The following is a 25,811-nucleotide window of genomic DNA, read 5'->3' as shown; positions in this document are numbered from 1 at the left end:
CTATTATATTTATTCAAAATATACCTGATTACTACAGTTACAAAACGTATTAAAAGCTACAGTTTTGGATTTGTTTTGATTTTATTATACATATATAAAGATATTTTTCGAAACACATCCCAAATGTGTTCCCCACTTAATATTGCCAGGAAGATGCATGTTTCACCAGAAGGGTGCGGTAGGTACATTTTACCTTTTGTATCCGCACGTCGAAAAAATATGTCAACGCGGTGAACACGATACAGTGTCGTATGTTACAAGGGTTCGGTTACCGTCTATGGTTACTTATCGTAACTTGAAGCGTAACGGGATATCGTGAAAGTGGTTTGACTGAACGAGACTGGAAAACCGGGTGCTTTGTTTAAAATGGCCGATTGTCTATGATTTGTAAGCGTTAAGCCGGAATCAGATTATCTCAGGGATTTAAATAAATGAGATTTATAGACATAAGTACTTATATCTATAACTTTCATTTATTATTAGAAAGACTACTATTAGAAAGACAAATGCGAAGGTCTGTACGATGGAGGAATATTTGTTACTTTTTCACGCAGAAACTACTAAACGGATTTGAACGAAATTTAGTACACAAGTAGGTTATATCCTAACTTAGCATTAGGATACTTTATGTACTAATTCACGCGGGCGAGATACAAGTTGTTTAATATAATTTGATATATTTACATTTTTAAATGTATTTGTCTTTTTTTTTGCATTTTCATGTCTTTTTGGAAATATTACCATTTTGACGTACGGACTTTAAATTATTAAATTAACGTGTATTTATAGAATGCCATCAAATTATATAAGATTTTTTCCTCTTCTTTTTTATCTTCGATATGTTGTAAGGGATATTTAAAAGAACAAAACCCCAGTGCAGAGAAGGAAAAATTGAAGCAAATACTTGTACACTACTTTAGAGGAAGACTGCTTAATGTATCTGTCTATGAAACAGCATGTTGTTCATTAGTTCTGTGTTGTGTCTGTATGCGAGGACAATTGAAACTGCTCTTTCTTTTTTGCAGAATAGCATTTATTTGTCAATATATATGTTTTCTTATTAATATAATAAAATTGCAACTACACGATGTAATGTAAATGTAATTTACATGGAAGATATTTGAGAAAATATAATACGAAGAGTCTTAATAGGACCAGGAATACGGTTTTCACAGTTGTATTCCTAAATATATAATTTAAAATTTGATTTATGTTTTATCCTGATATGTCTACTTTATGTATATATATAGCAAGTAAACAGTTAGTACTAAGTCCAAATGATAACCTATTTCTTAAATAATATAGTTTTAAACTAATTTGACATCCTTACTTGCTTGCATTGTTATTTATATTCACCTACTTAAATCCTATTAATCTCGTGGTTAAAATAAAATATTTTCTCTAGACATAAAACGATCCGTGGTCGAGCATTGATGTGTAACATATCGTTATAGAGAAATAGAACACTCCGAAGAGGTTAGTGAGAGGGATCCGTTGTCGCCGGCGATGATAAATGTTGGCACATACGGATAGATAACTGGGGAACGTTTTCCGATTATCCGTCTATCCCGACAAGATGGCGATAGAGTTACACAGTTGCTCTAGATTTTACTGTCATACTATCTTAAGTGTAATATTTTGACCGACTTTCAAAAGGAGGAAGTTCTCAATTTGTCTCTATTTTTTTATATTTTATGATTATTATGATTAATTTTTAATCAAGTTTGTAGGTGTTATGATAACGGGCGGTTATATAATTCTTTGTATGATTTTTGAACAGTTACTACAAATTATAAATGCAATAAAATTTAGATAATATAAAATTAAAAATGTTAAGTTACATCCGAGCTGATGACCTTGAAACGTCTTATGAAAACAAGCTTGAACACTTTCATATTACATCTTTAGAGAGGCGTCGTCAGCGTAGTGACATACTATATCTGTACAAAATTATCCATAACGTCATAGATTCTCCATCTCTACTGCTTAATTTAAATTTTAATACGAGATACAAAGCACGTAATCCCACTCATAAATTGTTTACATTGCAAGTCTACAAAAATAACACCTCTTATTACAATCCTGTGGTAAGAATGTGTCGTCATTATAATGACTTACTGCTCGACCACAAATCCATCGACATATTCGGTACAAAATATTTGATATTTAGGAAGACCTTGATTTCTATTATGTAGAACACGATTGAAAATATGTTTTTTTTTATATATAGTTTTATCTTTTATATATTTATATAACATTTTAATTATTTCTTTTTATATTATGTGTTTGCTTTTAATGAATTACTCAAGCTGCGCACATAATATAATCGGATTATAACCTAGCCGAATCACAAATGTAATTATTACTTAAGTTTCTTATGGTTGTAATCTGTTTTATGTGTCAATAAAAATAAAAAAAAAAAAAAACGTGTGAACAAGTCTTTAAAAACAAATAATTAATAATATGAACAAGTTTTAAAGAACCATCTCGATTGTGTCAGCTTTCAAACAAAAACTCGCATCGTAATCAGTCCGTTTAGGAGTTACGACGCTACAGACAGACACACAGACACGTCAAACTTATAACACCTTTCCTTTTGTGTCGGCATTTAAAAATAAAAATATTGAATCTATGACGAACCGAAAATCGAACTCCAAATATCACCTCTAGAAAAAAAAAAACAATGCTGCGGTATAGGGGATAAATTGTGGGTAAGAGCTAGTAATAAAATAGGATTACGGTAACACATAAAAATTACCATTGTTGACATGGGCGCCATATGGGGCACTCCCGTAAACCGGCGGGTGTCAGTCTTGTAATAAATAAACCCGGCCATGAACGTTGGGTACGCATATATCGTCATATCTAATATGTATTATTATAGATATATGTATAATACTACTAAAGGAAAAGGTGTAATATCAATATACTTTCTACTAACATTGTAGATATGAAAGGTTGTAAAGATATTTAGATGTTTATTACATCATGCTTTAACGGTTATACGAATTTAAATGAAATTAGGTTTTTTTAAGCGACTTTGAATGGCAAACAAGCTAACGGCCCACCTGATGGAAAGTGGTCACCGTCGCCTATAGACATGAGCAGTACCATGGACATAACAGAGTATACTGTTTCGTCCATGATACCTCCCATGCGTTGCCATTCCCGAGAACTCGGGTGTTATTCTTCTGTAAATTCACAGAATTAGGTAAACTAACAGATTATATATATCATCATCATCATCATATCAGCCTTTAACTGTCCACTGATGAGCATAAGCCTCCCCCTTGGAGGGTTTTGTCAGTAGTTGCCACGCTTGGCAGGCGGATTGGCAACCGCAGTCAGGCTTTAGAGATGTTTTAAAAGGGACACTGCTGCCCATCCCTCGCCTTCTCTTAGTTAGCTTTTACGACAACCACGGAAAAAGAAGGAGTGGCCTATTCTATGCCGGGACCACACGGCCAATATTATATACATATATACATAAGATTATATATATATTTACATATAATTAAATATAATACAGAATATAATATTTTACAAGTACAAATTATTGCGTTTGCGGAAAAGTTTTTATAAATAACAGTATTTACAAAAAAAAAAACTTATTAACTATTATAATATAATGTGCACTTATGTATATTCCGCGGTTTTGTTCACTTGAAACATTTGTTACTGAATTATAAATACTCACTAAAAGAAAGCTTATTTCCATAATAATTTAACTTCTACTTAGATATTCAGATATTGTTTGGATATTTAGGTGTTAGTTAGTCAATCATGCAACAGATGATCGAAGTTCAATTACATTTGGCATTTATACTAATTATAGACTCATAATCTCCTTCCTTTCCCATGGGTGTCGTAAGAGGCGACTAAAGAAACTTATTTATTTATAATTTTAAATTCAGTTTAACATTTAGGTATCAGTATGCTAAAAAGTTGGCTGCTTTATATTAATGGTCAAGAGTTGGGCAGCAGTGTCCCTCTTTAAACATCACCAAAGCCAATTGCGGTTGTTAACTCGTCTGCCAAACATGGCAACTATCGGCAAAACCCTCAATAGAGGCAGGCCTATGTTCAGCAGTGGAACGTATTAAGATATGATATGATGATAATATGATAGACTAAAAAACATGCTATTCCAATTGACGCGATGAGATATGACTACTAAAGGAATAAAATACATAACACGGATATCGATACCTTAGGGGTTCACAAACGTTTGTGGTATTGCTTACTTTCAAAAACGTGTCCTTATCTCTGTAACGGAAACGAAAGCTGTAAATAAAGCGGTTGAAATTTGATCTCATCCTGTCTATCCATCCGATAACCTTTCAAGGAACTCCCCACTATTCCGTTATCGTATATCAATGAAAAATACTGATACAATTATGTTTCCACTGGAGATGAATATAAAGAATCTATTTCTCTCTTTATAAACGGTACATATTTATTATATATCATAGTAAATATTTAGTATAAATGCAATGATAGTTAAGTCCAACAATCCGTCACAAAGTGCAGTCTCAAGATAGAATCACAGCTTGAATTTCTGAATTTAAATTCATGTTTGGATCAAAATGATCGTAATTTGTTTTACACGTCGATGGGTACGTATAGCCTTCGTCGCCCAGAAAATTATAGATATAAGAGGAGCCTTCGTGACGAAGACAAATAGATAGAAATTCTTGCTACTAGAGGACAGCACCTTCATGTGTGTAGCATATGTATATTTAAAAAGAATAGTAAGAGATATATCTGAAAAGAAATGCTAAGTTTATTATTAAAGAGATTTTGTTTTGAAGTATTTGATTTATTAATTTGTTTTATTTTTTAATTATATTAAATGTTTGATTTGAGTGAAATCTATAAATGTAGACAGTCTGATCGAAATACCTCAAGTAATCTTTTAAAAGCGCTTCTTCTCTAGTTTATTTTAATGTAATTGAAAGTTTGGTATTCTAAAAGCTTTTAGAAATATTATTAATGAATTGAATTGTAAATAAAAATGTTGTAATTGAACATTTTAAAATATGTATTTTAAAATGTTATTGCAACAGTATTGTCGTCGTCACAGTATATTTTTTTATATAAATATATGTTTACAAGTGATGTCGCGATTAACGTTTACCAGACATTATCATATTTATGCATAAAAAATAACATAACAACTTATTAATGTCTTACTAAGAGCACGGATCTCTTTTCATAAGAGGTAGATATAAGCCTATTACCACGCCGGTCAGGCGGCTTAGTATACGGTTTTATTTCGAGTTTTCCTACTTTTGCACTTGTGTATTATTATGCTTTGTTCTCTCAGACGCATTTTACGACATTCTTGGGTGAAAAAGGAGTGGTCACATAAATATTATATTCTTAATCCATCACTACACGGACTAAAGAATTACACTTATTTATTTATTATTATTTACTGCTATTATTATTTATTAAGAGATTTTAAGGCATCGTCGTATTTATATTCATAATATTAAACAATGATAAAATACAATGAAATTGGAAAAATATGACCAAATTTTTTTTTTTTTTTTGGATTTTAGAAGATATTTTGGAATAAGGCTAGCAAATCGTGTTTACGTATTTATTAATACATTAGCGTCAGAGTAAGTTGCTTGTAAAAATAAGGAAGGGTATGCTGTGTTAAGTAGAAAGAATGTTAAATGAAAGATTGATAAAGGCGATATTTAATGCGGAAGTGGATTAATAAGAAGACGTAGGCTACGCAATTATGATTAGATACATCATGTTCTATCTAAGAGAGGAGTCGAAAATCTTCGACATACATGCATAACACACATTAAAAAAGCAGATAAAGCAAGAAATGTATAGACAGAAGTATTTGACAATAGCTACAATTCCGTGGCTTTGCCACATTAGTACATGAAGTACCTTATGTGTTAAACTAAATATTAGCTACCCGTATACCAACTCTTTTTCAAATGCGTATAGGAGTTTTTGCGTAAAAGAGTAATACATATCCATCCATTCTCACAAACTTTCACATTTATAATATTAAAAGGTTTCAAATGTAACTGCCTATCCCACAAGGGACTTGGCACGAAGTTAGATAAAATACTATTCACGTCAGTCTGCTCTTATCAAATGTATTTTATAAGTGACATTCACAACGATATGCGATATGTCATAGAGTATCATGTCATATGAGACTCGGCTAACCAGGTTACCCAGTAAGGCCAGAGATATCGAATGCCTTAACTCCCAAGAGAATCAGTGTTTTGAATTACAAACCACACTTGTGTAAGCTTACTTATTATACAACGATCTATTACTTGGTTTCAAAGTTGAGATGTACCTGCAATTGAAAGATTGGTGACAGACTTTTTGTAATTCGTTAGTTTATTTTATAAGTAGAATTTGCCATACGTGAGTTATTTTTTACACTATAAAGATTGAAAACAAGCGCACAAGCCATCTGATGGTAAACGCTTACTGTAGCCTAAGGACGCCTGCAATATTAGGGGTGTCATTTGCATGTTACCGATTACCCTGAAGAAATCTTTTTTGAGGAACCCCATACTATAGTTACTAGGGAAAACCTCGGCAGGGAGCCGATTCCATAGCCTGAGCGTCCGCAGGTGAAAATTCCTTTGAAACCGCACTGTACGTGACCAATTAGGTTGAAGCGTGTGAGGATGAATTCTCTGTTGATGACGAGCGAGGCGATGATAAAAGGTGGCTGTATGAGTTCTTCTACTTCAGTCTAAAAAATAAGTTAAATAGCCAAAATAAGTACCATTTTCTTATACAACAGGGAAAAGCAAACAAGCTGATGGTCAACCTTATAGAAAGTGACAATTATCGTCTATAAACATGATGGCACTTTGAGTACCATAAAATACACTGTAGTGTCAATATATAGCATTTAGAAGATTTCTAAAAAGAATTTAAGCCATAAAGTTCTAACCTAACTTACTGGATGTGTGGTGGTTTTGCATCGTACTTTTTCAAGGTACTTACTTCCATGCACAACCACGCTTTGGTATCAACTTCCAGTAATATTTCCGAGCAGATACGAGATCGAAACCTTTAAGAAAAGGGCATAGCCCTTTTTAAAAAGCTGCATACTCGTTTTTCTCTGCAGATAGTGGTAAGTTTTATCCCTGTACAATAATCTCAATCTCATAGTATTTAATACACATCCGAAATTCGTCGGCGTTATATCCATCTGTGCTAATTGGACGTGTCACATCTCGATCTATTTCCGTGTTATGTATATGTATAGTTGAGACTGTCTTCATAGAGAGATGGTTTTATTTTAATATTTATGTCATGCATAAAGACGTTGCTAGATAGAGTATTCGTACTACTAAGTATTAACAAGTTGTTGAGCATTCGCTACCTCATATCTCTTGGAACTATTTCCTTATGAGTTGCACTTTAGTTTTCGCATACTGAGGCTATCCTCGGTACGACAAGGGAACTCATAATTACTTCGTTAGTGTACAAGATGATTGCCATGACTTCGCCCAACAGTAGATATGTATTATTTTGTTTTAAATCTATTAGAATACTAGCTTTTACCCCCGACTTCGTCCGCGTGGCCAGGATGTGTTCATTCGGTGAAATAAACAGTAGTATATGTCCTTCTTTATCCCATATGATATGGTTTTATTAAATTTCATAGTATTTGGTTAAACAGTTAAGGCGCTAAGAGGTAGCTAAGAAACTAATTTTACTGTTACTACATTTAATTTTATAATCTTCTAAGAAATGATTAAGATACTAATAAGGCGCAATACACAATTGGAAAAGAAGGAATTTCGAATTAAATCAGCATCGATACTTATTTGTTAAATTTTTACTCTTATAATTGCAAACTATTATTGTTTAATACTAGCTGTATCCCGCGGCTTTTCTTACGTGAATCAGTATGTAAAGTATCCTATATATTAAATTAGGATGTAACCTATCTATCAAAATTATAATATATATATATATATATATATATATATATATATATAGTATTATTATATTATCTATAGGTATATGCTCCTGTTATGGGTACGGACCCATGTTCATCAGTGGGGTGTTAATGGCTTGTTAAGATAAGGAAAAATTTTAAGGTTGATTTATGGGTCAGTGTGGAGTTTTTCATCTACAATATATACTCGTAGCATCTATCTACATAAAACATCGTAAAAGTCAAACCTGGTTGGATTTAATGAAAAAAAAACAAATTTAGGTAAAATAGAAATAATGTAGCACGTTTATATGATACTTAATTGTTGGTTTTTGATCCATGTTTATTTCAGGAATAATATTTAATTTCACAGATAGATTATACTTTTAAAATAATGCGTTAATACCAGAGGATACTTTGTATAAAAGTCGTTTGCTTGGGCACTTCTCTCTAATTCGTGTTTCTACCGTGAAGCAGTTATGTTTGCATGGCTGTGTTTCGGTTTGAAGGCTGGGATATGGTAGTGAATTGTCCTTCTTATGTATTGTTCCTGTATATTGTCCTTCTGTAAATCCTTTGCCATTTCATAAATTACGGTAAAAAGTATCTTTGTTTTATTCATAAAACAATTAAAAACATTTTTACAACCATCACTTTTTATGTTCATATTTTAACAATGTTGTACATGCACAACGGGAAATGTATAAACTTACTATGTTTGTCGTTTCCGACAATTGTTTCGACATCATCCGGAAGACAATCGTCGAAAACGGCAAACATAGTAAGTTCATATATTTCCCGTTGTGTATTTACATTAACTTTTATATTTATAATATTAAGACTCCATAAATAATAATACGAGTTTTTAATAACATCGTTTCTATTATCGTACAATTTTGCTTAACCGTGTATTCAAATCGCAACAGGCTATCAGTGTAAGCTATTGTTCGAGTAAATTGAAAACCACGCAATATCCAAAACGATACCATTTAGACGGGTAACAATACGCCTTGGTGGAATTAACTAGGGCACATTCTAAGGGATTGTTGCTTTATCACCTCGCCTCGTGTGTAGGATTACATGGTGAAATCAGGTCTAGTAAAGAAAATACGTATAAGCGCATTACGTATATTTATATTAACAATCTACCTATGTGTCATGAATAAATTTGTGCTGATTGAATAGTCGAAATATATTAGAACTATTTTACTGATCTAAGTTTTATTTTGTAGAATGCACCTCTAAACGAGGCATCTCTAGGCAAATTAATAGATCGCTGTTCGGAGTCTAATGTTAGCCTTTCGCAGTTTGGGTGCAGTTTAGAAGTAAAACGTGTATTGTAAAACGTGCGTGGATGAAATTGTAGTCGGAGACTGATGGCTAATATGGAAAGTTATAGAACTTCCGGTAACAATAATAGTAGTCAATCTTTGAATGTTGGCGGTTGCACAAATACTAATGGTAGGGAAATTGAAATACTTCTAACCAAATAACCTAATATATTATTAGGTTATATTATAATGACACAATCCACGGTTGTTATTTTAGACTATAGCGCCATCTTTATAAATATATGAAATTAATGAAAGCTTGTACATATATGTAAAAGCTAGAACGAAGCTAATACATATATGTATTAGCTTCATTCACGTGAATCAGTATATGAAGACTTGTATATACTAAGTTAGAATATAACCTACCAGTGTACGAAATTCCATTCAAATCGGTTCAATAGTTTTTGCATAAAAGTACAAACCAAAGAGTAACATACATCCATCTATATATCTATTCACCCGTCCATCCGTGGTTACAAACTTTTACAATTATTATATTAAAAGAATATTTTATTTATATCTTCTAACGATTCGTTTTCTATCTACGATAAATTCTATTTTTAGTCACAATAATCCGAGAAGTCATATGTTAACCATGATTATCCATTGTTGTTTAAACTCTGAACCGAAAACCTTCAATAATACCTTGCTGAAAGGAATGTATACAATTTCCTCAAATCAAAAGCACCAGGTAGTGTCCCAGGGGGTATTGTGACGCAGCGGATGGTGAAACAAAGCCATCGGCTACCGGTTTGTAATTAGAATGGAAGCATTCAGTTTGTCCTGTATACTAGTCTGGAATCGATATAGCGTTTAGTTTATATTCGATGTTACAAAATAGCTAATATTACCTTTTAGGTAAGATATCAACAATTGTGTACAAATGTTTAATTAAACTTTATCCCAATAATTTAATGCTATGTGCACACCAAATATATTTTGAATGCATAAGAGTGAAGCATGCATGAGGTGCCATGAGTATCACAGTAATATACGTAATTATGAGATACTAGCTTTTATAAGCGACTTTGTTCGCATGACCAAGATATGTTCACTAACCGGGATAAATAGTAGTCTAAGTCCGTCTTCGTTTCATTTTAACAGTATAAAAAAAGTGAATGTGATATCAAGATGATGTAAAATTATTCTCATTTACCCAAAGGAATTCATCTAATCTTCGAAAAATTATAGCTCTCAAGTATTCATGGTATGTTGATTACCCTTGCTGAATAAATAGGACGGCTACAATTTGCTTGCCACATCGTCTCAACTACAAAGGCGGTGAAGTATTTGAGATGTTTAAACAATTTTCAAAACCACTGAGACCTGATTTCGAGGTGTTTTGAGAATTACATCTAATTTCTTTTTAATATCTATAAGTACTACAATAAAATCGTAAAGATATAAAAATTCTGTATGTTTTTTTTTCTCTTATAACTACCCTGTAGTAAACTACAAAATAAGCAATGTAATTCAACATATATTAAAATTTATATATACCTATTTAAAACTATACCACGTTTGGCAGGCGAGTTGGCAACAACAGTTAGGTTTTGGTGATGGTTTCAGTGGGACCCTGCTACCCATCCTTGGACTATTGAAATCCCTTAGTCACCTTTTACTATACCAACGTACATATATAGATATGTTTAACTAAATTAGTCTAGTTAGGTGGACTTAAATGAAACTATCCTAGTAGAAAATGTTTAATTAGAAAAATATTTGTATTATCCGTGTAAAATATTATTTAGTCATTAGTTTATACAAATAAAATTAATTTTTATATGTTTTCCTTTGTAACAAAGCTGATAAATATTCTGTAAACATGTTTGGACAAAAAAAATTACAAATCATACTGAGACACAGTGAAGCAGGGTCGTGTTTAGCTAGTTGTAAATAAAGCAACACAAGAATATATTTTAAACAAAGTATAATACAAAGATTGCTATCACATTGTTTGTGGCAGAAAAAAGGGGTATCATTCACACTTTTTCATTGAGCTTAATTGGATTCTGTCCAACTTTCAAAATTTAGGAGGCTCTGCTAATCAGGCTAACGAAAAACAAAAGAACTGTGTTGTAAATAAACCACAACAACGGTTTGTTTTAATTGCTACACTCTTGTTTGAATACAAACGCGAGAGTGTTATATGCAATATAATAAATTGACTATGTTTTATTTTATACATATAGATAAAATTAAATTGTTTTTAGAAATTCCAGTATTTTGATTTGTTTTTATTTAGAGCTGAATAGTTATGGTAAAAGAAAATAGATAAAAACATTTAAATATGGCAAAAAATCTAAAATTTACGAATAATTTTTAAATGTAAAATTAAAAAGCAAAACACACCAAATGTTACTTGCAGTAGTATAGACATTTATAATACTTTATTATTATTTATTTAGTTTATGCTTTTAGATTCAAATTTGTAATATTCCCAATTTTGAAATGACCAAGTTCCAAATAGGATATAGTTATCGTTTCTTAAATATCTGAATTATGTTATTTATATAAATATTAAAAAGGTATGATTTAAATAATTTAAGACCATGATTTCTGACCGTAATAAGAGTTATATTATACTGACTATTGTCCGCGGCTTTCTGGCTTGTCGTGTTTCCCTTTTGATTTTAAAAATTCCACCATAGCAAATTCTTATATTATAAAATAAACCCCGTATATTTCAAATTTCAGCACCCTTGACTTAGTAAATTTAAAAGTGCGTTGAAAATCAGTCAAGATAAATAATTTTATTAGTATAGATTTAGATAATTGTAAAAGGTTATATTAATTATATTAAAAGTTATAATAAGTACTAAATAATTGATTCACTTTTTTTTTGGTTACAGATTTATGATACACCGGAGAGTACACGACAGAAGAAATGGTCGTCAAAATTAAAAATAAATACATCTGGCAGTACCAAATCCTCAGAAAAATCTCCAGAAATCCCCTACATGTATGGAACCATCAGCGGACCAGGAGGTTCAGCATTGTCTAAATCAATGAAATATGCTGAGACTTGGCTCTATGGGTCCGTTCGGACTCAGACCCCACCTATTAGGCCGAGTGTCTTCGCAGCTTATCCTGAAGTCTCTGGCCCCGTCTTAATAAGTACTCCTCAAAAACCACAACCACATAACTATGCAGTAATATTATGTTCCTGTCCTGAGTATCTAAATGGTACTAAGAAAACAAGCTCAACCAAAGTCAGTATATGTAAGAAATGCAAAGGATCTCGTTTGCCATTAACAATCACAGAAAGTCCACGTTTACTTGTAGGAGGTACAGTAAGAGGCCCACCATCAGTAAGCCGGGAGGCTGGTATTCTTAGAGCGGGGACAGTAAGAGTTCAAGGAACTAAATCAAGACCTACCATTTTAAAAACAAATGGAGAGGCCGATCCGTATGATTTAATGCGGAGAAGTAGATTAGCACCGCCTCATGAAGCTCGTATTGGAAGTCAATTTGCAACGACACGATCTAGAGCAAAAAGTATCAGTCCTTGTCGTATGAAATCAAAAAGACCAAGCCCAGAGTCTATCAGAAAAAGTAGAAGTAAATCAGTTAGTCGTGTCAATGAAATTTGGGTTGAAGAAGAAACAACATCTAATGATACTAAAAAGTCAATTCTGTCATGTGACATTAATCCTTATGATTTAGTTAAGTCAAATGGCCCATCAAAGTCAATGGTAGAAATTGAATTTGATGATGAGTATGGTGACATATTTCAAGAGTCTATAAAAAATAATAGACTACTAAACAAATCAAGAACTGACACTAATGTTAAAGCTATAAGTGGACAAAGAATTCGTATTGCTGATGGAGGTAAAACATTAGTAGAAGAAGCTGCAGTGTATGATCCAGTAAATTATGATCTCAAAAAGTATGAAACAAAGTCACAAGAAGCTTCTTCTACTTTAACACTACCAAATATAAAAAATGAAAGCAAAAAGTCTCTGTCATTAAGTAAGAGTACGGGTAAAAAAATATTAAGTATAGCAACTTCAAATCGCACGAAACAAAAAAGTGCCTCTCCAAAACGTCCACCAAGAAGAGTCAGAAATATTAAGACAGATGATGACAGTGAAAGTGATAATCAACGATTACCTGAAAGATCTTTTAATAGAAAAACGAATACAGAGAGCTCGCGTAACTATATATATAAATACAAAAATCATAATACAGATACCATAAAGTCAATTTTGAAAAAACCAAGATGTTACGGATTGAATGATTCATCACCAAAAGCTGACATTTCTGATGATTCGTTTGAGACTACACGCATAAATACTTCTCAATTTTATTTACCTAAACCCAAAGATAAGATTTCTTCACAAAATATATTGCAACGCAAGCGAGTACAATTTTTAGTAGAAAATGATGAAACTAAAATTATATACACAGCTGAATTAAATCTTGAACAAAATATTGTTAGAGAAATCTCTGGAGATGGTAATATAGATACAGAAGACGTAGTAGCAGAAGGAGATGTAGTGAGTCATAGCTTGTCCCAAGCAGAGGCTTCTAATGAATTGAAATTAACTAATCAAGATTTTAAGAATGATACTGGACTATATGAAGATGTACAAGTGAATAATAGTACGTACTCATCGTCTATAGATGACAATGTTCAACTTACGGAAGTGAAAAATAATCTCGATTATACTTCTATAGCAAATGTAACAGGTATGCACTTACAATAAATATCTTTAAATTTATTTATTACTGTTTCACATAGCCATGCGGTTTTGCGCACATGCATTATTTATAAAGTATATATATTTTACATTATGATATAATGTACTTATGTTCCAAATTTCATTCAAATCTGTTCAGTCGTTTAAATATAATTAGTCAATCATGATTGATTGTTATTCCTAAATATAAACATTCAAACATCTTTACACAATTTCACATTTATAATATTAGTAGGATATCTTCTAATATTATAAATAAAATATGAATGTGTCTATTTATCTATCATCACGCCAAATCTGTTATAAATTTCTTTGATGCTTATTTAATGATATTGCTATTTTTGTTCGATATATCAAATTAAATAGAAATATAATAAACAGCGTAATTCAGAATGATACTTAGTATATTATTGTATCATCCCAAAACACAGTATTTTTATAAGTGTACAATATTTCCAAAGCATAGCTAAAATGTGACCTAATAGACCACATGATGACAGATTTAATTAAAAAATAAAAAAAAATATATACTTATCTTCCATGGATAAAGGGTCTATTGAAGATATATTAAAAATCATCATCGTATCAGCCGTTAACTGCCCACTGCTGAACATAGGTTTGACTTGACAAGTGGATTGGTAATCGCAACTAGGTTTTTAGTGACATTTTACGCTGCTACCATCTCTAGAGCATTAAGTTCTGTTAGTTGCCTCTTACGACACCTACGGTTAAGAAAAGTGTGGCCCATTATATGTCAGGGCCACGCGGTATTTATAATAATAATAATTATTTTATTTTCCAGATAACGAATTACCGAAGGTACCAGTGTTACGTCGCTCAGAATCCGAACGCTTAACTTCAACTGTATCAATTTGTCCTCCGAAATTCTTAGACACGATGGCTTTACGGCCAAAGAACAAGCATGGCCATACAAGTCAAGTATTTTTTACATTTGGTAATGAAACTGAAAGTAATCAAGAACAAACCAACCCAGAACCAGTTAAACCAGGAGAATATACCCATATTGATGATAATACTATACCATTATCTAAGAATAATATTGAATCAGGTAATTTAAGTGATAGCAGTGATATAACACGAAATATCTTGCACGACTTGCGACGTGGCATTTTAGAATCTCCAGAACCTCCACCAAGATTGAAGGCTAAAGAACGATCAAAAACAAAGAAACACAATTATGTCAAAACTCGTTTTGTTCGAAATAATTCATCAAGTTCTACTAGTGATGAATGGTCTGATGCTAATGATTATGAACAGAAAACTGTTTTACGAGTGAAACAGTTCGATTCCGATGAAGCTGAAGAGACAAAAGCAACTTCCCAAACGATGAGATTTTTGGAAAATGAACCTAGAAAAACATCTATACAAATAAACGGCAACGAATGTTATTCAACAATGAATGTCAGCAGCGACACTCCTATTTATTTATCATCTGTTGTTGTTAATGATGACTTTGGAAATGCATGTAATACATATCAAACTGGTACAACTGTTACTATAAGTGTAGGATCTCCAGAAAATGCAGTTAAAAAGTCCAAAAGTCAAATATATATAGGTTCTGTATTATCAGAAAAAGCTGAACACAAAGAAGACAGCAGTACTTATGAAGAATATTATACTCAACATGAGAGTAATACGGACAATAAAACAAGCAATAAATCAGACTTATCAACAATACTATGTGATCCTGTAGAAGCTGTAAGACTTAATTTAATCCCTCATGTATGTGGCAAAAAAGATAAAAATTCAGAATGTACAACTGATAGTAAAGAAAACACAAAATCAGAAAATAATAATTTTGTAACTAAACTATTTGATGATCCTTTTTTCGGCCACTTAGCAGAAGGCTTAGATTCAGATTTGGTTAAGAAATTAATTGAAAATTCTTTAATAAAACTTCAAGAAACTAAAAATCAAGAAGGTGCTGATGATACCACCAATAATACAATCGAAAAGCTTATAGAAAATTCGTTAAAGAACTTGAAAACAGAAATGAATAAAACCACCGATAAAATGCCAGAAAATACACCAAAGAAAGAAATATATAAAGAAAACAACGAAAAGGATCATAAAGATCAAATATCTACTAATAATAGTCCAGAACATGATGAAAATGGCTGCTCTGCTCCCTATGAAAGTATGGAGTACGAGAGTGGGGCTATAGGAGTATTTTCAGATCTTGAACCATTGTCTGATTGTTACAATGCATCAGCAAGCGAATTATCAACTGAGGATGATACGAATTCTACGAGATCGAAGTTCTACCAGATGTTGGTAGACGCTGCACTATGTGAAATCGAAATTGCAAATAATACTGACGATGATCATCATTACGAATCTATTCGTCTTAATAGTGATCCTATATATGAAGAGATAGGAGATATGCCACCGCCTTTGCCATCAAACCCTCCACCAAATTCCTTATTATTATTAGATGACGAGAAACGTAGTGGTTCACGTTCAATATTTGAGGGTGCCTCCAAATATGATATTTTATCATATTTAGTGGATGCCAAAGAAAGAGGAATTGATGATGAAGAAACTTATATTACTAGTTATGTTAATGGAAATGATTCATCCAGTATGTTAAATACACCAAAAGAAAAAAGCAGTACTACTGACATTAGTACACATCTTAGTAGCAACACAAGTCAGTTATCAAACGCGTCTGATTCAAGTGAAGACAATTCCCTTATAATTAATCACGAGACATTAGAAAAAGCTATTGTATGTAAGAAAACATCTGCTGAAATTGAGCGAAATGATTCTGGTGTCGGTTCAGAAACTAGTAAATCTTCACGAAGTAGATTACAAGGGAAAACTTCGCCTTGTAATACATTAAGTGATAAAGATACCCCTATTCATCTGTGTGAAGATTGTGATAGTGCAGTTGAAACACAAATAACAGAACAAGGTAAATCGCTTAATATTTTTTTAACCTTAAACCTATATTTTTATATATCAAATTATAAAAGACTTTTTTTAATTTACTACAGTTGTATTTTTTATTTTTGATAACTTATAGCTTCGTTAGTCTTAAACCAATTTAGAAAATTATTTTTGTTTTATCTAAAAGAATATATTTACAGATTGATCCTAAAGAAATTTTATCAAAATCGGTTTAGTAGTTCAGTTTTTAAATTAAAGTTTTGTCCTAATTTTTAAGTCGATTTTATATGGGATCAATCATTTATTCATTTTTTATTTTTATTTATTTCGTTCATTTGAGACCCTAATGTCAGTTGGAAATTTGAAAAAAAATCTTAGTTGTTTTAAAAATGTTTTAGGTACTATTTACGCTCCTCTAGTATGCCGGAAATGTGCTAAGAAAAGAGCAGAAAGGAAAGAAATCATTACGGAAATAGTAGAAACTGAAGAAAAATATGGTAGAGATTTACAAATAATACTTGAAGAGTTTTACAAACCTATGCTGGTAGCTGGCCTTCTTACTCAAGAGCAATTAAGTGCAATCTTCTTGAACGTAGAAGAGCTAATTGAAAATAATCAAGTGTTATCTGAAAAATTAAGAGATGGCCTAGAAATTGCAGTTGACCAAGGAGACGAGGTAAAGAACATACCGCTATTACATTATTATTTTTTTTTTATCATTATCTACATTTTGTTAACTCTGTTGCAATTTGATTAAATAAATCGTAGTGATGTAATTTTCTGTATTCTAGGATCTGTTAACGGTGAACGTTGGTAAGATTCTCTTAGAATGCTCTGGGATGCTGACTGCATTCCAATCGTACTGTGTAAAACAAGCAGGAGCTGCACTTCTATTGGCCGGTCTCGAGAAGGAGAAGGAACTTTTGAGGATATTCTTACGCGTCTCTCAGATGGAAAACACGGTCTTGAGGCGAATGAATCTAAACTCATTTCTCATGGTATGTTACTAGATACTTTTTAATGACTTATGGCTTTATTGTGAATTTTGATTAAAAGAATCCTATGTGTTATCACCAGCTTATATACCGTAAATTACAGTACAGTAATTGAGCGAAAAATATCATTGTAAACTTTCATACAATTATTGAATTAAAAAAAAAATATGAGCATATATGAACATTACATACATAACTTCCAGTACAATGGGAATATGTGAGGGGTATTATAGATTATACCCCTCATATATTGCCATTGTGTTATATACGGGGTAATCCCCGTAGTTCCTAATTTTTCAAAATTATAAATGAACTTCAATATATATATATATATATATATATATATATATATATATATATATATATATATATATATATATATATATATATATATATATATATATATATATATATATATATATATGTATACAACTTGTTCAAGCCAAATTTGTTTAATACGAGTCCCAATCTTGACTTCAGGTGCCAGTACAACGCGTGACAAAATATCCCCTCCTTCTCTCGCGGCTGTATCGGGCGACCGCCGCCTGTGCTACTGAGCGGGAAGATGTCCGTGCTGCACAGCGCTGCGTCGAGTCCAGACTTGAGGAGATCAACTCTGCTGCCGCGGCGGCCGCTGCCGCAGCTAGAGATGTGCCGCTGTGGCGCCGCCTGGCGGCTGCTAGGCGAACGGCTCATGATCTCCACGTCGCTGACATAAGGCTGAGGAAAATGGCCGTCGACGTCTTGGATTGGAATCATGATGACGCCAGGTATGACGATATCATTTTGAAAACCCATTCACTAAACCAGTATCTAAAATCTAAATCGATAGTTTAATTTTTTTTATACAACTTAGAATGGCAAATAAGCTGACGGCCCACCTAATGGATAGTGGTAACCGTTGCCTATAGACATGAGCAGTACCATGGACATAGCAGAGTATACTGTTTCGCCCATGATACCCCCCATGCATTGCCATTACTGAGGACTTAGGTGTTATTCCTCTGTACCCAGTAAATTCATTATCCATATTATCTGTACCCAGTAATTAAAGACCACCCAGAACTAATTTAGAGGTTTGTCCTGGAACTCGATTTTAGAATCCGCGGACCGTGGATTGACAAGTTTTGTCTGATTTATGCATCATTGTTGTATACTATATACTACTATAGTATTAACTTTATTTATTTCATTTTCATATCAAAAAATAAATAAATAGTGTAATATTTTTTGGGATTATTTAAATGTAATTTCTTTATTATAATGTGCTTAACAGATTATTGCATAAATAAATGTGTAATGTGATACATGTAATTTAAAATAAATTTTTAGCCCTTGATAATTCAAGATGTTTGTCGAATAATCGTGGCACAGTCCCTGTGGATGGGACAAATGACCCCATTACTAGAACCATTGCGGGTCGCAGGTTTTCTTATGTTCCGAGTCAAAAACTGTTAATACGTTTTAAATAATTATCCTTATAAATGTAAATGTTTGGTATCTCAATAGCTTAACCAAGCAATATAAGATTTGAATTACTCATAATATTTGGTATGGTGGAGGAGATAGGTAGATATTTTGTATTCTGATCATGCGAATAAAGTTGTGAGCATAGCTAGTTATATGGAAAGGTAATCTGTCTTATAATAAAATCTTAAAAGTCAAACACTGCATTTTGTGATTTAAAAATTGACATTGATGTAATAGTTTACATTTTAAGAGTAACCTATATGAAATGTGAATACAGTAGCTATTGACAGAGAATTTATCTGCACACGCTTGAATCTAAATGGTCACGTACAGTACTGTTTCAAAGAAATTTTCTCTCGCGAACGCTCAGGTTGTGGAATAAGCTCCCTGCCGAGGGTTTCCCTGGAGACTACAGTATAGGGTTAAAAAAGATATATTAAGGTTTCTTCAGGGTCAAAGGGTTTCAAAGGCTACAGTAATCGTTTGCTATCAGACGGACTGGCTTTACACACGTTTTGAATTCGGGGATGCTCGACTTGTTTCGAACTCAATAGGAGCCATTATTATAATGCAGTATGACTCACTATAGTTATTATTCATCATAAATTTTATTTGAAATTATATCATCCACATAAAGTACTGCAAATTATTATATTGGGCAAATGCAATCAAGCTCGCCAGCTCCTATCACTCGTGCCATAAACCTGATAATCGTCGCTTTAGTACCAGTAACGGCATCAAGAGCTATTCCCTGGGGCTCTTTATTGCTCCTGCTACACAAATACAAGTAATTATACGTGTAAAAAGGAAATAACCTTTGAAGACGGTTGTCTCTAATGTTTGTTTAAAAATATGTTATTAGACGATAAAACCGTTGTTCGCTTTAAGCCTTTCTAGATTAAAGAGCTTTATGGGTGACTCGGTGGATTATTGGAAAGGTTTTTGCAAGATATAAAATTAGATAAATCCTAAATGTAAAAGAAAATAAATAGTTAAAAATAGACTCCGAATATTACGTTACCAAAAACTTTATAAATTATTTTAAATTTCGAATGATATCATTAAAAATACTTGTGATAGCGGTGTACTCGTTCTTTGCAAATCTGGATATGGTCGACGAAATGCTGTCTTTTTTATTACTGTATTCACTAAAATGATAACCAATCACTGTCTATGACTTCCCATCAGAGAATACATGCATGAACATATTTTGAATATGCCTACAATTTTATTCTGAAGTAGATAAATTGTAATCCGTTTATTTACGTGAGTCTATTATTGAGTTATTGTCTTAATCAATAAAATCCAAACAGCCTATGCTTACAGTAGAAAGTTAGACTATTTATTATGATTTGATATATCGTGTTCTATTTGAGGGAGGAGTCAAAGGTGTCCGGCGTGCAAAAATAAAATGATTCATGAATGCAGGAACCAAGAGTTGTATGTATCGATAGGGACAAGAATATAGGCTTTAGACATTCGGTTCTCTCTACCTATCCCATAACGAGTAGGCTGCGGTAATAGATAAATAGATTTAATAATAACAAAAATGGTGTAAAGATGACAAGAAGAGTAATTTCGTTTTATTACAATTCCGCAATTTTATTCATCACACAACTGGGATGCGAGAGATGAAATGTGACGTCACACGCAATAATGCTTCCTGAGATTTGCCTTGTATGAATTAAAATTAAAATACATCATAGCACAAGACAACATCTCATAGTCATTTTTAGTAGTCTTATTACAATAACATTTGGAAGCTACTTTAACTATATGCATAATTAAAATTATACTTTTAGACTATGAATACTTCAAAATGGTAAAAAAAATTAAGAAAATTATCAAGTTTTATAATCCTTGTTACAATACTCAAAAACGTCAATTTAGATGTCCTTTTATAGGCAAACTCGATATCGGAGGACTTCTCTCTAGGCGAACAAATTTCAAATGTAGGGAGATAGCTGATTTAGATGGTTCAGAATCTTAATGTAATTCATAAGAGAGTCGTATGAATGCTAGTGCACAATTAATGATTCAAATGGACAATTAGTGATGATATTAGTAGAGATAGCTTAGTCGAAAAATGCGTAAATGCAAATCCAGAATACTGAATTCGAAAATCAGCAAACATTGAATTTCTCATATTTAAATTTGGATCATAAATGATTGTCACTCGCTACGTGCTTCGGAGGGTACATAGAACAGTCGTCGTAAACAATAATCGGCTTAGAAATTCTTGACACCACAAACAGCTAACCTCACAAACGGAATAACATTGTGAATTGTATCTTATTTTGTTACCAACAAGGTTCGCAATGGAAGGCAAGCTGCTGTTCACCCAGCCAAACGACAACAACTGGAGAAAAGGGCGCACAATCAAGCTGACGCCAATCAACGCCCTTTTGGTAACTAACGGAAAGGTATGTTTGTTATATTGTATCTGTATATTATAGATAATAACATATTTGTATGTTTTTATTCTCTATTGTTATCTCTAAGAGTAACATCCGACTTTGTTTTGCGTTCAAACCTAGTAAAAGAAATTGATACAAGTCTAGTAATTCAAAATTGGCTCTTATATATATATATATATATATATATATAATCTTTATTAATGTGGTATGTAAAAGTGAGTTCGTTTGTTTGTTTGTTTCCACATTATGCTTAAACAAATCAACTAATCGTCTTAAATTAGACAATTGACAGTTTATTACATAATTGCAATTTTATATGGAAATATTAATAAAATATTTAAATTACATTCCAATAATTATTATCCCTCCCGCTTGAAAATGTTTCAATTTATAATTTATCTTTAAATAAAGAAATATACATATTACTGTGAAAATAGGTAGTTGTTTTATGAGAAGTTATTGGGTTATGAACTCGAATTTTTACTGTTGTACGTCTAAAAGGTAATCTTATTTAAGTACTTACTATTATATTAGTTTTAATTTCATGAACAAATAAATCAATATTCAATATATATTATATAATGCTAATATGATAATTTTTTTTTGCATTCTGGCTGGTAGCAGAAACACCAATATAAGTGCATTAGTGCAAAATTTGCTTCTACTAAATTTATTGCAAGTACTATGGATTGATATTTAATATTATAGTAGCAATTTATATTATAGTTTTACAACTTTATATTACGAGTATAGTAGCTTTCGCCAGCGACTTTGCACGTGTAATGTCTGGTTTTTCCTTTTAGTAGAAATATTTAAAAATCCTTTTTTAATAACTAGAGATAGTTTTTTAATGATTGGTAATTTGTTTACTTTCCCAGCCAACGACCGCCCACAAAACGAACGAGATACGAGAAATCCGAGAAGCTAGAGACCGTGAGGCTAGAGAGAGAGAGGGAGATGCGTTGTTTGCGCGCAGTGGAGTAAGAGAGGCGGCTCTCTTACTGGTGAGGGAGAAGGCGGGTCGATACACGTTGCAGAGGGAGCCATTATTCCTAGACCGGTGTGTGGTTGCAGCAGATCATGAACCTGAACACTTCTTCGAAGTGCATGAAATAACGACCAAGGATTCTTATATTTTTAAGGTAAGTCTTAAGAGAAAAAGAAGTAAAATAATGGAAATTAAATCTAAGCCCCTAACTCCTTCTCTCTTGTAAGAGGATATTAAAGCATTACCAAGTTGGCTAGGTGGTCCTAATTTTTTTTCAAGATTTTCTTTATAAATGCTTCCTGCGATGTTTAGGAGACAAAAAGAGTGTAAGCACGTAGTATTTTTTCTTCATCATCAGATCCATTATTTATAAATAGTGAAATCGGACTTATTATCATATATTTAACAAATCTTTAAAAGGCCATCAATAGACAAGCGTTTTGTCTTATGCTGCAAGGGTTCATGGGTGACGTTACCTCTTCGTATCAGATGGATCTTTACCTTTCCTGTCTTCCTAACAATAAAAAACTTTACTATTGGACAGATTATTTTTTAATTACACAAAATATACAAAAGTTTGTTCTATTTTACAGGCAGAAGAGAACTCCCGTACTCGCACGTGGTACCGCCAGCTGCAGTATCACGCGCAGGGCGCGGGCACGTGGCGGAAGCGACGAAACGCGCTTGCCAATATCATGATAAACCCCATGCTGACAAGAAACTAACTCACTTATATAGTTGACAGGTTACATTTATTATATTTATAACAATATTTGCTACAAATCTTGAGGTGTTAATACGAAACTGTTATTCGCAGATATATCAGTGTAGATGTGGAACTAAATAATATTTTTTTTTTGTAGTTTAGATATTATCGGATATTTTGGTAAAAATGAGAAAATGAGAAATGAGAAATGAGGTATAAGAAAAACGTATAAAATAACGATAATAGTAACTACTAAAATTTAATTTATCAGATAGAAACCCAGCAGTAATATTTCTTTTCCCAGGATAATATTATTTTTTAATTAAAATCTTGAAATAATTTTTCATATACTTGTAAACTGCGCTCGAAAAAAATTTATATATTATAATTTACATTGTATAATTGGAATATTACTATAATATTAGATTGATAACATATATAAAACTTCATATATTTTGACTGCATTTATATTACTTGTAATTACAATAAAACTTGCAAATTAATCGATATTAAAATTTTCATACAATATATAATTTCAGCGTAGAAAGCTTTAAATTATAATATATATATTAATAAAATTGACGGAAAATTGAAACTATAAGGAAGTAATTATATCTATGGCCATGGTAACTCTATTATCTAGATATAGAACGGACAAAATAGATATTATTAAGACTTATTTAATCAAGTTTGCAATTGCAATAAATTACACAATTTTAATTAATTTTAATTTAAATAAAAAAGTTCTTTCCGTTTTATATTTATTTAATAGAAAATTGAGTAATACGTAAATAGGTAGTTAATTGCTATAATATAAAAATGCATTTTGTAAAAACTGTAATTTTCAAATATTTTGTAAAATAAATTGGATATAATGATTATTTATAATCTACTCATAAATGCAATTGTAATCAAACCAATAATTAAATGTAAATATATTTTAAAAACGTTTGCCACTAGTTTTAACACTAGCTTTACACCAAAATATAGTGTTTTTATTAACATTGTGTGCCCTATATCTTATAATTTTACTAATAACGAATCATAGCTTAAGAAAATATGTCTTTGTACATAATTAACTTTAATAGCTGTGATAAACTATCCTCAAGTGAAGGAAAATACACAAAAAAACTTGCTTGAAACATATTCATTTAAATGTAATTATTACACAATCTTCTTCTTACACGCAATTTAATTAATGAATCTTCTTAAACGAAGTGTAATTCTTATTGAATCTTCTTACGTAAAATGTAATTATTAATGAAACTTCTTACGTAATCGTATATAAATTTCATAATAATTTCCTGGCTAGTCTTAAGGGATTTTCGTGTAATTAATAGTATATATTTATAAAAAAAAAATACACATATTGAATTGTATTTATTGTATGTAGTTATATTTTAAGTTTATATAATGTAATTTAGAAATAACAAGAAAATGTTTTCTTCTTTAAGAATATTGTATTTGTTATGTAATTACTAGATGTGAGGACAGGAAATAAATTAATGACTAAATAAAATTCAATAATTGTTTTATTTACAATAATAATCTTTACATTCACGCACATATATGCATTCATCATCATATCAGCCGTTAGACAATTAACGCTGCTGAACATAGGCCTCCTACATAAAGGAGGGGTTACCAGTAGTTGCCACGCTTGGCAGATGGATTGGTAACCATAGTTAGGTGATGTTTTAAGAGGGACGCTGCTGCCCATCTCTCGACCATTAAATTCTCTCAGTCGCCTTTTACGACACCCACGGGAAAGGAAGGGGTGGTCCATTCTATGTCGGAGCTACACGGTACGTACGCATTAAATATACATGTATATTATTTCACGTATCAAATAAAGATAACTCACCAACTGGCTACTGCCAGAGGCTATACGAATACAAGAAGAGTAAACATGATACCGGAGAAAATACATGTGGATTTTGAAAACTGTTCAAAACTTCTAAACAACCATTCCTTATCTCATACTCGAGCAATTTCAGTTTATTATCACAACATCTCTAACCGATCCGGAGTTTTATTACAATCGCCGTAACACGGGATTGTGTATAAAGAAAACACAATATTAGGTCTGATATGAAACTCTACCGCGGGCGAAATGTAATACAGCTAGCTCTGTGCTTCATTTCTCGACGTTGTTGTAGCGCGGGGTAAATAACGATGTATCTAATTATAACATTTTCGGTAAATGTGAGTGTACGTATATGTTACCAGCCATCTATATAATTCTACATAAAGTACCTAGGAAATATATGAAATACCTAAACTATTTAGGTGGTGTGTTAAATATTATTGATTACATACTTTCAAACTTTTATGTTTACAAAT

The 25,811-nt window shown here is 31.9% G+C and overlaps 1 protein-coding gene across 1 annotated transcript in view; it reads left to right on the top strand.

The window, feature by feature from the left end:
- LOC113521248 (uncharacterized) overlaps positions 1 to 24,981 on the top strand; it is a 224,028-nt gene extending 199,047 nt beyond the window's left edge. Inside the window, exons 4-11 of the mRNA XM_026906728.3 lie at positions 12,132 to 13,971; positions 14,785 to 16,917; positions 17,291 to 17,568; positions 17,684 to 17,890; positions 18,368 to 18,657; positions 21,669 to 21,780; positions 22,653 to 22,916; positions 23,356 to 24,981. Coding sequence (XP_026762529.2) covers positions 12,132 to 13,971; positions 14,785 to 16,917; positions 17,291 to 17,568; positions 17,684 to 17,890; positions 18,368 to 18,657; positions 21,669 to 21,780; positions 22,653 to 22,916; positions 23,356 to 23,487 — 5,256 coding nt within the window. The 3' untranslated portion in view covers positions 23,488 to 24,981. The remainder of the gene's footprint in view (positions 1 to 12,131; positions 13,972 to 14,784; positions 16,918 to 17,290; positions 17,569 to 17,683; positions 17,891 to 18,367; positions 18,658 to 21,668; positions 21,781 to 22,652; positions 22,917 to 23,355) is intronic.
- Positions 24,982 to 25,811: the final 830 nt, after the last annotated feature.

Source organism: Galleria mellonella, unplaced genomic scaffold, assembly GCF_026898425.1.
Source record: "Galleria mellonella isolate WM207_F2 unplaced genomic scaffold, CSIRO_AGI_GalMel_v1 utg19, whole genome shotgun sequence".
In the NCBI taxonomy this organism is placed as follows: Eukaryota; Metazoa; Arthropoda; class Insecta; order Lepidoptera; family Pyralidae; genus Galleria; species Galleria mellonella.
Note: the sequence above shows the minus strand (reverse complement) of the source record. Positions and strands in the feature narration are given on the sequence as shown.